This window comes from Ammospiza nelsoni, chromosome 13, assembly GCF_027579445.1.
Source record: "Ammospiza nelsoni isolate bAmmNel1 chromosome 13, bAmmNel1.pri, whole genome shotgun sequence".
NCBI classification, from domain to species: domain Eukaryota; kingdom Metazoa; phylum Chordata; class Aves; order Passeriformes; family Passerellidae; genus Ammospiza; species Ammospiza nelsoni.
This window is the reverse complement of record NC_080645.1, coordinates 10,253,403-10,267,047: the sequence shown is the minus strand read 5'-3', so window position 1 is coordinate 10,267,047 and position 13,645 is coordinate 10,253,403. Positions and strand designations below refer to the sequence as shown.

Below are 13,645 nucleotides of genomic sequence, written 5' to 3'. Positions count from 1 at the left end.
AAACCCTGTCAGTAACACCAGCACGAAGACATTTGCCATTAAACAGCAAATGATTTCTTTAAACCACACTCTTGTTAAGAGAGACATGTTTTGTAATAATGAAGTATGGTAAACAAATTTCACTTCCAAATGCCACAACACTGTGCAATTACATATTATAGCATAGCATGGAACAGAATTTTGTGCTGTGCCAAGATAGGAGTATGGTATTCATTTATCACAGCATTGCCCCAAAAGTGCAGAATATTCATCAAAACAGATGATTTTTTTCTGCTAATTCAAACATGGAAATGGTTGGTATTTATCCAGCTGCATTTAAAAAAACAGAGAGGAAAGGTTCTTGTAGAAGCATCAAAGACAATATGACTGCATTTTCTAAATATTAGTTATATGATAAAAAGGGACTTGGATAAATATGACAGGTATTTCTGCCTCCTCTTGTTTGTTTAGGGCTTTTTGTCATTATCTACTGTTCTAATGAATGATTTAGTAAAATAAATCATGTTTAGCTAAATAGTTTGGGGCTTGAGATGGCAAAACAGCACAGACTGCAAAGCTGCCTAAAGCTGCCCTTCTTAGGACAGAAGCTGTAGAGTATTTTGTAAAGGGATGTTACAGCAACATGCTTAACAAGAATAAGACCTTGCTCTGCTTGTGATAAAATGCCAATAAAATCTGCCAGAAAACTGCAGTTCATATATGACATTGATTTAGCTCTTAAGTTTTCCAGCTGATACCAGCTTTGTAGTCTATGGTTAGGTATTGTATCTGTCAGGGTTTGTGTTATCTGTCTGATTGGGAAAATAGGAACTGCCCAGATCAGGGTATAAATCAAGGCAGAGTGTTTGACACTGGGGCAGCAATCCCTTTTGGTTCTTTAACTATCAAAAGCACACAGCCTTTCAATAGTGGCAGGCATCCTTTACATGGCATCACAATGCTGGCTCATCTCTTGGCTGCTCACCAAGGTTTGGCCATAAACTTTCCAGTTATTCTTCTTTAAATGAGTCATTTCATCTTAAATGGGTATGGAGGACATAACTCACATGACAGCCACCTTTTATGCAGTGCACTGTTATGATTTTAACCTTGCCTCTCCCCTGCATTATTGCAGAGCACACATTTCCCATATCCCCTGGTAGGTGCATTGTAACACAATGGTCTGTGTGCCTGACAAAGTCAGTGCTCTCACAGAATGCAAACTCAGAGTGAGCCACTGCATCAGGATCCCTTTTCCATCCCTGACAACGACAGAAAATGCTTTTCCATTAAAATTTACCACAGTTTTATGAGTATTAAGGTAAATTGATGGTGTATGTGCACTTGCCTGTCTCTCAGAATGCTTTGCTGCCATTTTGAAAATTTTCTTTTCAACTGCTTAACCTTTACATCATATTTGACTGTTGGAAGCGTAGCTGAAAATATAAAAAGAAATATTAGTTACGCATTCTGCTAGCAAACAGCACTGTGTACTGCAGTGTGTTTTACATGTGCTGATCAAGTAGACACTTAGGAAAGTAAAATGCTGCCAGACTAACAGCACTGGGTCCCAGTGAAGGACTGTTTGGACCAAACCTGAGCTGCTGTTTACACCAAACCTGAGCTCCTGGGAGCAGGATGAGGAGCAGCAGCAGCCTGCCAAACCTGCTGTGGATGTCACAGCTCCTGGGCATGAGGAGCACCCTCAGGAACCAGCTGTGACCATAACAGCTGCCTCTATTCAGGCAGGCAGAAGTCTTGTGGAACAACCTTGATTTGTAAGTATAATAACACATTTAATTTCTTTTAATAATCCAGGTTAATTTTACTAGAACTTACTTATTCTGAAATAATTGAATGTAGAGGTCACACTTAATATACTGAAAAATGTACTTTTTTCTTTTCTTTTCACTCTACCAAGAGCAAGACAATAGCATTAAACATCACAAAATAATACACTGCTTTTTGGCAACACATAAATTAACTGTTTCCAAATTCAAAGTTTAGATACATCTGTAAACTGTCAGCATGAGTGAAATATGCTGAAATCCCCCCTGGTTTTTGCTCACAATTGTAACCAAAGCCATAAATCTAGCTTTAAAGGAATGAGAGTAGTGCCAGGAACCCATGCCTCGTCTGCACTTAAAAGAGTTGGCTGGTACAGCTACACCTTAGAGCTGAATTGGCAAGCACAGATTTCTTTTCGATGTAACTTAAATCACTTTTCTCATGGAATAGGCTAAAGTGGCTGAAGGACTCTGCCAATACAACAGCATCCAGTCCAGGGCTTTTGCCAGCGGGGCTGTAGCTGCATGCAAGGGATTTTTCATCATTCTGACAGCTATTTTGGCAAAACTCCTACATTTAGACCAAGTCCAAGTTAAAGTTGGCATTGTTTTATGTTGCGAATAAAGCAGAGGAGAAGTATTATCAGTTTATGGCCCTGATTTTACATTATTTTAAATTGTTTGTTCTAAAGGAATTTGTGGGGCAGGATCCATGTGGTCCTTTGGAGGCTTGCCTCACACATTTGTGCTGCATTAAAATTGCTTGGTTTTTCAGTGACTGAACTTTGGCAAAGAGGAAACTTACCTTACTAAAAAAAGATAATCTCCATATTACTTAACCCAAGAATAGCCATCCTGATGGTTTAAAGCAAATTTCCAAACTGAAGTGAACTCCAAAAGGAAGCATCTGGGCCAAAGGATATGTGGATTAATACATTATTCTTCATCTTGTCCTCAGTTCAACAATGAATTTAAACACATATAGGATTAACTTTAGGCACACTCATAAGCCCATCTCAAGTTTAGTAATCATGTCAGATATGATAATGCTCCTATTTGAAATTTAATTGAGCAGATATTTGCAATTAATCATGTGTTCTGCACTATGCAGAATCAGGATTACTGTCAGAAGTGCAAGTTTACACAATGCAAGGCTGTTTGTTGTGATGCCACGTGCATTTTTTCCCTGCGCTGGATGTTAAGCCTGTATTTTAAAGACATACCAAGGGGCATTCTTTTTCCGCATAAGTACATTTTACGTGCTTAGCTCTTTTTTCCCCTAATCTCCCTTTTGCTAAGAGTGGTTTTTTGGCCTCGTTGCCCATGCAGGGTGGTTTGTACGGACTGTGCTGATGGCGTGGATTGCTGTGAGGCCTCTCCGGTACCGGGGCCGCTGTGCTGGGCCGGAGCCGGCCGGGCTGGGCCGGGCCGGGCTGGGGCGGCCCCGGGTGCGGAGGCTCCGGAGGGTTCATGCGCAATGGGGCAGCGGCACTTGGGGAAGTGTGATTTAACCGAGCCTTCTTCCTTCCTTCCTTTCTGTAACACAAGAATGTGCCCGCTAGCAGCAGGCACGGACATCTTTTTGTGCGCTTCGGAGAGCCCGTGCGGGCTGCGCGGGGCCTCGCTCCGAGCTCAGGTGTGAAACAAGTGGAAAACCCCGGGATTAACAGGTGGGTCCTCCGGGGTTTGTGATGCTGAAAACCCAGGGCAGGAGCTGGAGCAGCGCTCACCCCGACACGGAACAGGATGAGTGTCTGCTCTAGATAACATCGTGTGATTTATTGCAGGAGGGTTGTGCTGGTTTGGATTTTTTTTTTTTTAATATGGAAAAATAAGTAGTAGCATAGCTAAAGGAGCTTGCCATGAGTTTTAGCTGTGAAAATGAAACTGTTGGCATGAAGTGCAGTTAGTATTCAAGGTACGTGTATTGAAGGCAGAAAATTTGTGTGTCATAACATCCACTTCTGCATTCTTCTGTTTACAAGTGTGTTATGTATCCTGGTAAACAATGCTTTAAAACAGTACAACTAAATAAATAAATAAATATGTATGTGTATACGTATATATACACATATATACTCATATATATATTTATGAATACAAGACGATGCACATACAAAGGGTTTTTTTCAATGTAAACACAATTTTTCTTATAAAGTTATCCTAACTCATATCCAAGAAAAATGTCGTCATTTAAATCTGTTTGGCCTTTTTCAGATTGCTCATTAAATCTACTATATATGCTCTCGTGATATATGCTCTTTTGTGATTTTCAAAAGACTGAGCAGTTAAGCAGTAAGTAAGTGGCTATTCTTCATGTTCAAAAAGCAGATCATAAGGAGGTCTGAAGAACAGTAAGAACTTTCACTCCAAGAATAAGAGCTTCCATGATGCTTTCATTAAGGAGGATGACAACATCTGTACACTTACTTGTGCAGGCCAGCCAAAGGATAGGTTTCTGTTAGAGGAAAGTGGTTTGCACTTCCATTATTTCCAGTGTATAAAGCAATTTCTTTTCTTTTTATAGCCTTGCAACTTGCCAGAAATCAATAAGTCTGCTGAAGGAGTTTCCTCACCTCTGTATCTAGCATTGCATAACAGTGTGGTACACGAGTAGAGGCAAAATGATATGTAGCAACAACCCTCCTAAAACCTCCCATTGCTTCATAACTACTTCTTGGGCATTATATTCTTGTAAAACTGTATTGTTCTGTTATTTGGTTTTCACTCGTTGGCTGAACTGGGAGCAACGGTTTGCTCATGCTGAGGGAACACAGCATCTTGGCAAAGTTGTTAGGATGTTCTTAGAGCTTTTTCAACTTCTCTTGTAACACAGTGGTGTAACAGGCAGGTTTTGTTTGTTTGTTTGTTTAAAAAAACCCCAACAAATCAAAGAACATTCTTAAATGTGGAGATGTTTAAGTAGCAGAATGGCCAATGTGGTCTATGGAATAGGAATATATTGTATTAAGCATTTTGTCAGTACATGGTGAAATAGTGGTCCTAGTAGAACAGATCTAAAATAGCACAATATATCTAGGGTAAGAGAACAAGTAAAAGGAGAATACTTCTGTATAATAATTAGAAGATTCAGATCTCCTGCCACCAAGCCATTGTCAAAGTCAGTTGTTTACTTTTCACGGTACGGTGACAAGTCTCTGGAGAGAACCTAAAGCTGTGAAATATGATAAAAACTTCATACTATTTTAGATACCACCCTATTTTGTCCTACACGTTGTGATTAAGAACAGACAATAAGTTTTTGAGTCCTGAGAAGAGTAAATTTTAACAGTGTAAGAGAACCAGGCTGCTGGTTATACTAATTATCTCAGAGATTTTTAGTTCATCTGAGCTCACACTTGCAAGCTTGAGGGCAAAATAAAAGGAGGAAGAAATCTGCCCACACTGAAGTTCATGATAAAAATCTCATAGGTAAGAACAGAGTTCCCAGTCTAATCTTATTCAACATAACTTCTTATGGTTTTCTTATTTGATTTTAATCTGACAGAAAAACATCCAAACACTTTCACTGGTAACAGTAATAGGGATGGTTCGGTGCTGTGTAGATATTTCTATTTATTACTTTAGTTTTTATGAAGTTGCACTGATACAAATTCACAGAGAACAAAGAATGAAAAATGAGCTAATAGAATGAAAACAACAGAATGAATAATACAAGAAAATTGCCAAAGTGGATCCCCTAAAGGCATGGTACTAAGAAATCTCATGGGGTTTGTTATCTTTCAGTGCTAGCAAGCAATGGAGCAAGATTCACAGTGCACAGCAGAAAGGGAACTGTTGGAAGCTGTAAGCAGAATTACCACATCTTCTACCACAAGTCCATCTGTTGAAGAAGAAATCGAACCCAAAGCTGAAATTTCATGTCAAGTGAGAAAAGAAAACCCAGAAAAAGATGACACGCAAGGTTGATGCTATCCTTTAATTTTATTTTTCATCTAGCTGTTTCTAATTTTTGGTTTTAAAAACTTTGCTTCTTTATTGCAGCAGTGGTTCAAAGTTGTACTGCCATACTCCACTGAAAAAAGCCTTGAGTACACTTGTAGTAGCAATAGTAAAACCAATGCTCATCCTGGTGTGTGTATATACACACCAAGATGTTTCCTTTCAAATGCCTCCTGTCTAAAATGTATCACAAATTTAATTTACACACCAGGAATGAAAGCAGTGATCACCAGATGGCTGATCTTGGGAGTGCCCTTTCTGTGCATCACCAATCTGAGCTCCTTGGCACTTTCAGCAGGGACCAAACTGAGGCCAGTCTCAAGCAGGCAGCTCTCACATGCCTTTAAAGAGGCTGCACTGAGCATTCACCATGCCTAACATCACTCTCATCTGTTATTAAATAAAATGTTACCTATAACATTAAATATATATAATCTCATCAAGATTTTAAATCTGGAAGGATGTCATAAAAACCACCTCTCCTAGGAAACAGATGCTTTGAGCCAAACCCCCAAGGCCTTGATAATTGAAACTGTATGGTCAAATGATTAAGAACATGTAAAAGGGAGGCCACTGACTGAGTGCTATGGTGCCTTTGCAAGTCTATTTCTGCATATTCCATTTCTTTTATCCACTTATCTAGCCTATATGGCACCTGATGAAATGTATTGTCGGTAGATTTCAAAGACAGAGAAATCGCCTTTTTGAAATTCTACATCAAATTCTCCTGTAAGCAAACTTTCCAGCCAGCTGTCCCATATTTTTTATATGTGCACACACACATATATACATATACATATATATATATATATGTGTGTGTGTGTGTGTGTATGACTGTGGGAAGAGAGAAAGGAGAAAGGAGGAGGTGTATATATATAGATATAGATATATAGACATACAAAAATAAAATTATATCTTTTATATATGCGTATATATATATATATAAAACATTTATATAACTGAACTGTGCCATCAAAACAAGAGAGAATTTGGGAAATCCTCCTTCAGCTGAGCTGGTTATCCAACTTTTAGGTTAGGATATTCATGTTTCCTCAGCTTTCTTCTATTGCTGCACAAACCCCATATTTGAGTAGGGACAGTTTTTGAATATATGTCTGAATTTGCAGCTGCACTGTATTATCTCATCCATTTAGCAACAAAGAAGCCTGGAGAAACATCTGACTCAAAAGACTCAGTCAGTGTTTCTTAGGGCTACTTCTGGGATGATGAAGAGAATCTCCTGCTCAGATTGTGCCCTAGGTTACAACCTTGACATATAAAATTTCGTGGCAGTCTGCTCTCTACAATTTTGTATTCTGCAGGTGATATCTGTTCTTTCAAAATTTCAGACCCTAATAGCTCTCCTTAAAGCATCTGTTCCTGTCTATTAGCAGTGAAATTTTATTTTATCAGTCTTTAGGTCTTGCTGTTACAGCAACAGAAAGTCTGGGCTGTCCTTTCACAACAAATACATAAGAATTTTCTTTCCAAATGCAAAGAATAAAATCTGAAATACTAAATATACTGTTTTTAGATTCCAGTGCAACCCTAAGTCCCAACTCTTCGATGACCACTAAGGAGCTTCAGGAGTACTGGAGGAATGAAAAACGCCAGTGCAAACAAATCAAACTCCTTTTTGAAATCCCATCAACCAGAATTGTAGAGCACCACTTATCTAAATACGTGGTAAGATAAGAAATGAATATGTAAGAAGATCATTAATTTTCATTCACTCTGCAGGGGTCTGCACAGCACACAGCAGGCCTCACTACATGAAAGCCTCAGCAAGGGCCAAGTTTTGCAAGGCAGGATCACACTGAGCAGAACCTGTTCTCACTGATTGTATGGGCCTGCCTGGTGGAATCTGCATCTAAAAAAGCCCTCTGACAGTCAGTTCACAAAATCTGCTGCAGTGGGAAAGTGTTATCAAATAAATTAGTATCTTGAGTATCCTTAAAACACAGCATTTTGTCAACATTAAAGAAATTCTCGCAAATGTAAAAATATCTGTATATTTACACGTCCACTGAGCTAGCCAGCTGTAGCATCTGCAGTGCATTTGTACAACTTCCACATCAGAGGTTTCTCTTAGCACAAGTGCAGAATTCTTTGATGTTGACAAAGTCTAAGACATCCTCCCTCTAGATGACTTGGGATTGTTCCCCTTCCCTACTTGGAGCTCCCTTAGGTGGCATATTTCTGTCATATTTTTAAAATAAAACATGAGTATGAGGAGTGGGAACAACCAAGCAGTTTGGATTTTTGTATCTTTTTTCCAGTACTGACACTTGGCTTTTATTTCTGATTCTGCTCCTGGCCTTCAGAAGGACTGATCTAGACTGAATGCCTTTTAGTACTCCTGTGAAATTCAGATAGGGATGATTTCCTTGTTTGCTACAGTCTGTGAGATCTGTAGATGAAAAATGCCAAGAATCAGCATTGCTGATACTGGGTGATCCAGTTTGGTAAAATTTGAAGCAAGTAAATGTTTTGGAGACTGTCCTTACATCTTTTTGCATGCTGGACACACCTACTTAGTTGCTGCTTTTTTTGCATACACCCCTGAATATTCAGCTTCTAAATAGCTAGAAATTGGTTTTGTGTAACTGCATGAGAGCAAGAGCATCATTCAGCATATGTGCAAATAAACTTAGTCATAAGTCACAGGCTTAGGCAAAAAGATTTACATTACAACAAAATTGAGCCAATTTGAATGACAGTCTAATTAAGTGCTACTTCTTACCTTTTTCATGCACACTCCACAAATACAAAAGCAAGTACTTGTAAATTATTCACTTAGCTGCCCTTGATAAAATGATAGCTTAAAAAAATTGCTCTTATGATTGTTTTAGAATGCATCAGGCATATATACACTTTTCAGCAGGGAGCAGGACAAAGTATAGGAAAATGTCACAGTGCTTACAAATGAAAAGAGATCAGAGAAGTCAGCTCAAATTTAGAAACCTTTCAAGAACTGCCTGTAAAGATCATTTATGAAGATTAAAAGAGAGAATTTCTCTTTAAGGAAAAACAAGGAAGAGAATCAGACAGGCATAATGCGAGTACTGGTTTGCAGCCTTCCACAGCAGCAGAGAAAACAACTGGCATGAGCAAAACCCCTCCAGCTCCTGTGTAAATTAATGGACACAGGGTGAGGTTGGATGTGAACATGGTCATCATCCAAGAGGCCAGCAATCTGTGTCCTTAGCTGGTGACACAGTTAAACTGGCTCCCATGGAGCTACCATGGTTTACACGCGTTAGGGATTGGCCCTTCCTCAGCATCACTGTGAGAAGAGATTATTTGGACAACACAGCACAGAATTTTGCAGCTATTTGTCCAATACCACATTTATTATGGTCTTTTTGGGGCTAGTGAAGAGCTGAGGAAGACGTGCTCTTGAGTACTGTTAAGTGGGGCAGCACAGCTGTTAGCTGCTAGTGAAGGGCTTTGGATAGCAGATTGCTGTAGAAATGTTGCTTTTTTGGTATTATTTAAATGTGAATTAAGTTTGAATACGGGACAATGATTTAGAGGAGAGAAAAGAATTTGGAGTTGCTCCATCTTACTTTTGCACACACCAGATATATTGCCAAATACTCCCTCTTCTTTCACAGCATTACTAGCACCCCAAATCCCAAGGAATGTCTTCTACAAAGAGCATTTCTGAATATTATGACCAATGTAAAATAGATTACATTCAATATTAAGTCTGGGAAATCCATTCAGTTCACTGAAGATGATTGATTGCAGCAGCCATGGCTGTTATAAACAAAGTACAGCTACAGAAATGCTTTGTGAATGTTTTCATGTGCTTCAGTCTGCTGCTATTTGCTTTCCCAGCACCTTGCAGGATGGGATCTGTTAGTGTTCTCTTTATGTACAAGTTACTTACATGCTAAGCCTAAGCCTGGTGACAGGAGTACAGAATAGCAGGAGGAGGGAATTTTTAGTTTGATGGCTGCAGATATTTCAGCTCTACACTGAGCATGCACCATAATCCCAGGCAGTAACTGATTTAGCAGCACTGCCATGGGAGTACACGAGATTACACACAGAAAATTAGTGCAGGAGTGTTTCAGCTGGAGGACTGAACAAACAAAGTCTGCTTTGCAGACAAAATCTGACTGCACTGGGGCTAGAATGGTCCCTTCTCATGCTTATTTTTTCTCTTTGATTGTGTTTAGATGTATAAAATCATCATTTTGCAAACAGGGAGTTTTGACAGCAACAAGTCCGTAATTGAACGGCGTTATTCAGATTTTGAGAAACTGCACAGAAATCTGCTGGAAGAATTCAGCGAAGAACTGGAAGATGTAACCTTTCCCAAAAAAACTCTAACAGGAAACTTCACAGAAGAAATAATCAATGAAAGAAAATTAGCCTTCAAGGACTACCTGAGACTCCTCTATGCTATGAAATACATCAGAAGATCAAAAAAATTTATTGACTTTTTAACAAGGCCAGAGCTTCAGGAAGCATACGGTTGCCTGCGGGGTGGCCAGTACACCAAAGCTTTGGAAATCCTTTTAGAAGTCATTGGGCTGCAGGAAAGGCTGACAAGAGGGAACCCTGTTGCAATTGTCCCTACCCTCTGTGCCATCGTGGTGTGCCACAAGGACCTGGAAAACCCAGCAAGCGCCTTTGAGTATGGAGAGAAAGCTCTGTCACGCCTCTGTGTGCACACCAGCCACAGGTATTACATGCCACTGTTAGAAACAATGATCGCTCTGGCATATGAACTTGGCAAGGATTTTCTGTCTTTGCAAGAAAAACTGGAAGAATGGAAGACAAAGAAAGATCCCGTACGGGTTTTTACCCTGAAAGAACTTGCAGTTCGGGAGTACGTACGGTGAACACAAGAAAAAATTAATGAAAGAGCAAACTCTTGGAAGAATGAGAACTGGAAATTACCTGATTGGTTTGCTTAACATTGTATTAATAGGAAAAAAATTAAATATCCTCTATGCTCAAAGGGACATTAACATCTATGTTGGAATATATTACATCTACTGTACAGATACGAGGAGTTCCCAAGGAGTATTTTAAGGTTTCTTGAAGGAAATGTGCAAGAAAATAATCATTTATGATTTGGTTATTTTGAACATAGCTTATTTTGTGTGAAAAGTCAGAATAAGAAAATACAATTAATAAAGCACTTGAAAATCTACAGAATGAGTCATTACTTGTCATGTGGAAACTACTTCCTTTCAAGAAAGGAAAGTCATCCTGTCATCCTCAGACACTGAAAGTAGTTTTTTACTCCTCCAGCTGAGGCCTGGTCAAATGGCACTTTGCCATTTCTGAGGATGATGGGGTTGATCCTGTTCCCTCTGAATTCAGCTGCTGTGGGCAGGAGGAGGGGGAAGGTTTACAATCAGCTTGGGTGGGAGCAAAAAATACAAGTGATCGACATTCCATCACAGATGAGGAAGTACACTTCATCTCCCTTTTGGAACTAACACAATTTTTTTACTTTCTGCATTGAAGGCACATTCTTGTTTGCCTGCCTGCCTTGGTAATTTCCCGCCACTTTTAAGTCTCTCCCATACACTTATTTTAACAATCTGGTAAATTAATTCTCATAAATATTGTAATTATCTTGCCATTATCTAGCATGGGTCATTGTTCTCTGCTGAACATAGTCCACTGAGTACTTTCAGCCCCGGACTTCTGTTACAGATACTACCTGCACCACAATGACATTGTGTATAAATTAGGAATAACTGTATTCATTTATCTCCCCAAGACATGAAAGATTCAGCTAATTGGAAGTGCACTGAAGCTGAAAACTTTGTTGTGTATTGTTACAAGGAGAAAGTCTTGAAAAAAATACAGAATTATAGGACTGTCTAGGGTGGAAAGTTAATATTTTAAGTAGCTAGTGACAGCTAGGCATTAAGCACAAAATACATGGATTATTTGTTATTTGGCAATTATTATTTTTGCTAGTTATACAGAAGTAATAGAATTAAGAGTAATTAATTAAGAGACTTAAAGGCTAATCTTCTCACAACATAGCATATTGCAGGACAGTTAAAACGGATCAAAGGTAACACCTTCTTAGAGTATGTGTGAATCAGTAACAAAGCAGTGAGGAAAAAGGCATGTCTGGGGTCTGTATCACACTCAGGCAGAAAGGAAGCATGGCCTTCACACTGCTGTAACTCCACAACAGATTGTGATGAAAAACCAAAAGAATTGGAAAAAATTATTTCCTCCCTTTTGCCCCCTCCCATCCTTGTGTGCAGCATCCCAGGCCCAGTTTTCTTGGATTCTCCTCAGTTTTTATGGGATGGTCCATGAATATCTACCAGCTTCCTTAAAGGCATGTGAGAGCTGCCTGCTTGAGATTGGCCTCAGTTTGGTGTCCTTGCTGATAATTGCCAAGAAATGCAGATTGATGATGCACAGAAAGTGCACTCCCAAGTGATCACTACTTTCATTCCTGGTGTATAAGTTAAATCTGTGATATATTTTAGGCAGGAGGCGTTTGAAAGGAAACATCTGAGTGTGTATATACACACCAGGATGAGCATCTGCAGGTTAGGGTTAGAATTGGGTTAGAGTTATGGTTAGGGTGAGGGTTAGAGACAGGATTAGGGTTAGGGTTAGGCCATTATTGTTAGGGTGAGACCTTTCAGGTTAGTGTTAGGGTTAGGCCATTAGGTTTATGGTTTGACCATCAGGTTAGGGTTATAGTTAGGGTTAGGGTCAGGGCCATTGGGGTTAAGGCTAGTGTTACAGCTGGGGTCAGGTTTAGGGTTTGGCCATTAGTATTAGGCAGTTAGGGTTAGGATTAGGCATTAGGACTAGTCATTAGGGTTAGGTTTTTGTGGCCTTTGGAACCCTTACCCTAGGCAGAGCAGTAAAATCAGCCTTGGCAAGGGCTGGTTCAAAGGAGAAAGCTGTGGAGGAAGCCACGTTGTGGCATTTCCACGTTCCCCTTGGGATGCCTTTTGCAGCCGCAGTGTGCCTGGAGCTCTGGGCTTTGTGATTTTTGGAACCCTAAGCCTAGCTAGAACCCTAACGCTGGGCAGAGCAGTAAAAGCAGTCCTGGGTGCTGTTTCCAAAGAGAAAGCTGTTGAAGTGGCCGTGCCGTGGCAGTTTTGTGTTCCCCTTGGCATGCTTTTTGTAGCTGCACCGTTCCTGGAATTTACCTGGGTTTTATCTGCCACAGACTTTGTCTTTAGTCAGAAGAAGGAACTTAATCTCTGTGCCCCTATTTCCTCCCACAGTACTTCCCCACAAAGTTTCCTGATTCAGGTTCCCCATACTCATGGAGGGTGGCTGGAGCTCGTCTCCAGCTGAAGGTCTTGAGACCCAAGCTCTGCTCTTGGCAGTGCCCCAAGCCCACTGAGTGACTTTGATCAACTAATCAAATCTCAGATTTCTTTTGAATACCAATATTACTTTGTCTTCCTCTATAAAGCTATATTTTACTTATATTTTAGCAGTACATTCCAACGTATCATTTCCCCCATTTTACAGCTAGGGGAATTGTGGTACAAGTAAGAGAAGTGATTTTTCCCAAAGTCTAATGCAGTGGTCTGGAGACCACACTGATTGCCTGAAGAAATACTGAAGCACAACTGGCATCCCAGCTTTGCAAAAAGAGATGTGCCACAGGTGTGTGTTCTTAAATACCTCTTGCAGGATCACCACAACACAGCTTCACCTGTGCCTGCTGCCATACCCCTGAGAAAATTGCCTGAGGTGTCAATGCAAGAGAAAACATTTATGACTAATTAATATATTTGAAGAACTAATAAGTGGTTGAATAGCACAAATATTTTAAACACTACTTTATAAAAAAAAAAAAAAGCAGAAGTCTTGCCTAAGAGATTCTTAGAATATATGAAAAAACCTACAGACTTCAGTATCATTTTCCGCAGGAAGGAACAGAAAAATATTTT

At 39.7% G+C, this 13,645-nt stretch overlaps 1 protein-coding gene across 1 annotated transcript; it reads left to right on the top strand.

Annotated features, from left to right (window-relative positions):
- The first annotated feature begins 3,335 nt into the window (after positions 1-3,335).
- Positions 3,336-10,904, top strand: SNX20 (sorting nexin 20). The gene is made up of 4 exons (XM_059481483.1): positions 3,336-3,436; positions 5,514-5,691; positions 7,264-7,415; positions 9,917-10,904. Exons 2-4 carry the CDS (start codon positions 5,526-5,528, stop codon positions 10,583-10,585), a joined length of 987 nt encoding a protein of 328 aa, XP_059337466.1. The 5' UTR covers positions 3,336-3,436; positions 5,514-5,525; the 3' UTR covers positions 10,586-10,904.
- The last annotated feature ends 2,741 nt before the right edge of the window (positions 10,905-13,645 follow it).

Bases quoted from the DNA above. Each gene is read 5' to 3' on its own strand.
- SNX20 (XM_059481483.1), top strand. From the start codon at position 5,526: ATGGAGCAAGATTCACAGTGCACAGCAGAAAGGGAACTGTTGGAAGCT. The intron at 5,692-7,263 runs GTTGATGCTATC...TACTGTTTTTAG, and splicing joins AGAAAAAGATGACACGCAAG to ATTCCAGTGCAACCCTAAGT. The intron at 7,416-9,916 runs GTAAGATAAGAA...GATTGTGTTTAG, and splicing joins ACCACTTATCTAAATACGTG to ATGTATAAAATCATCATTTT.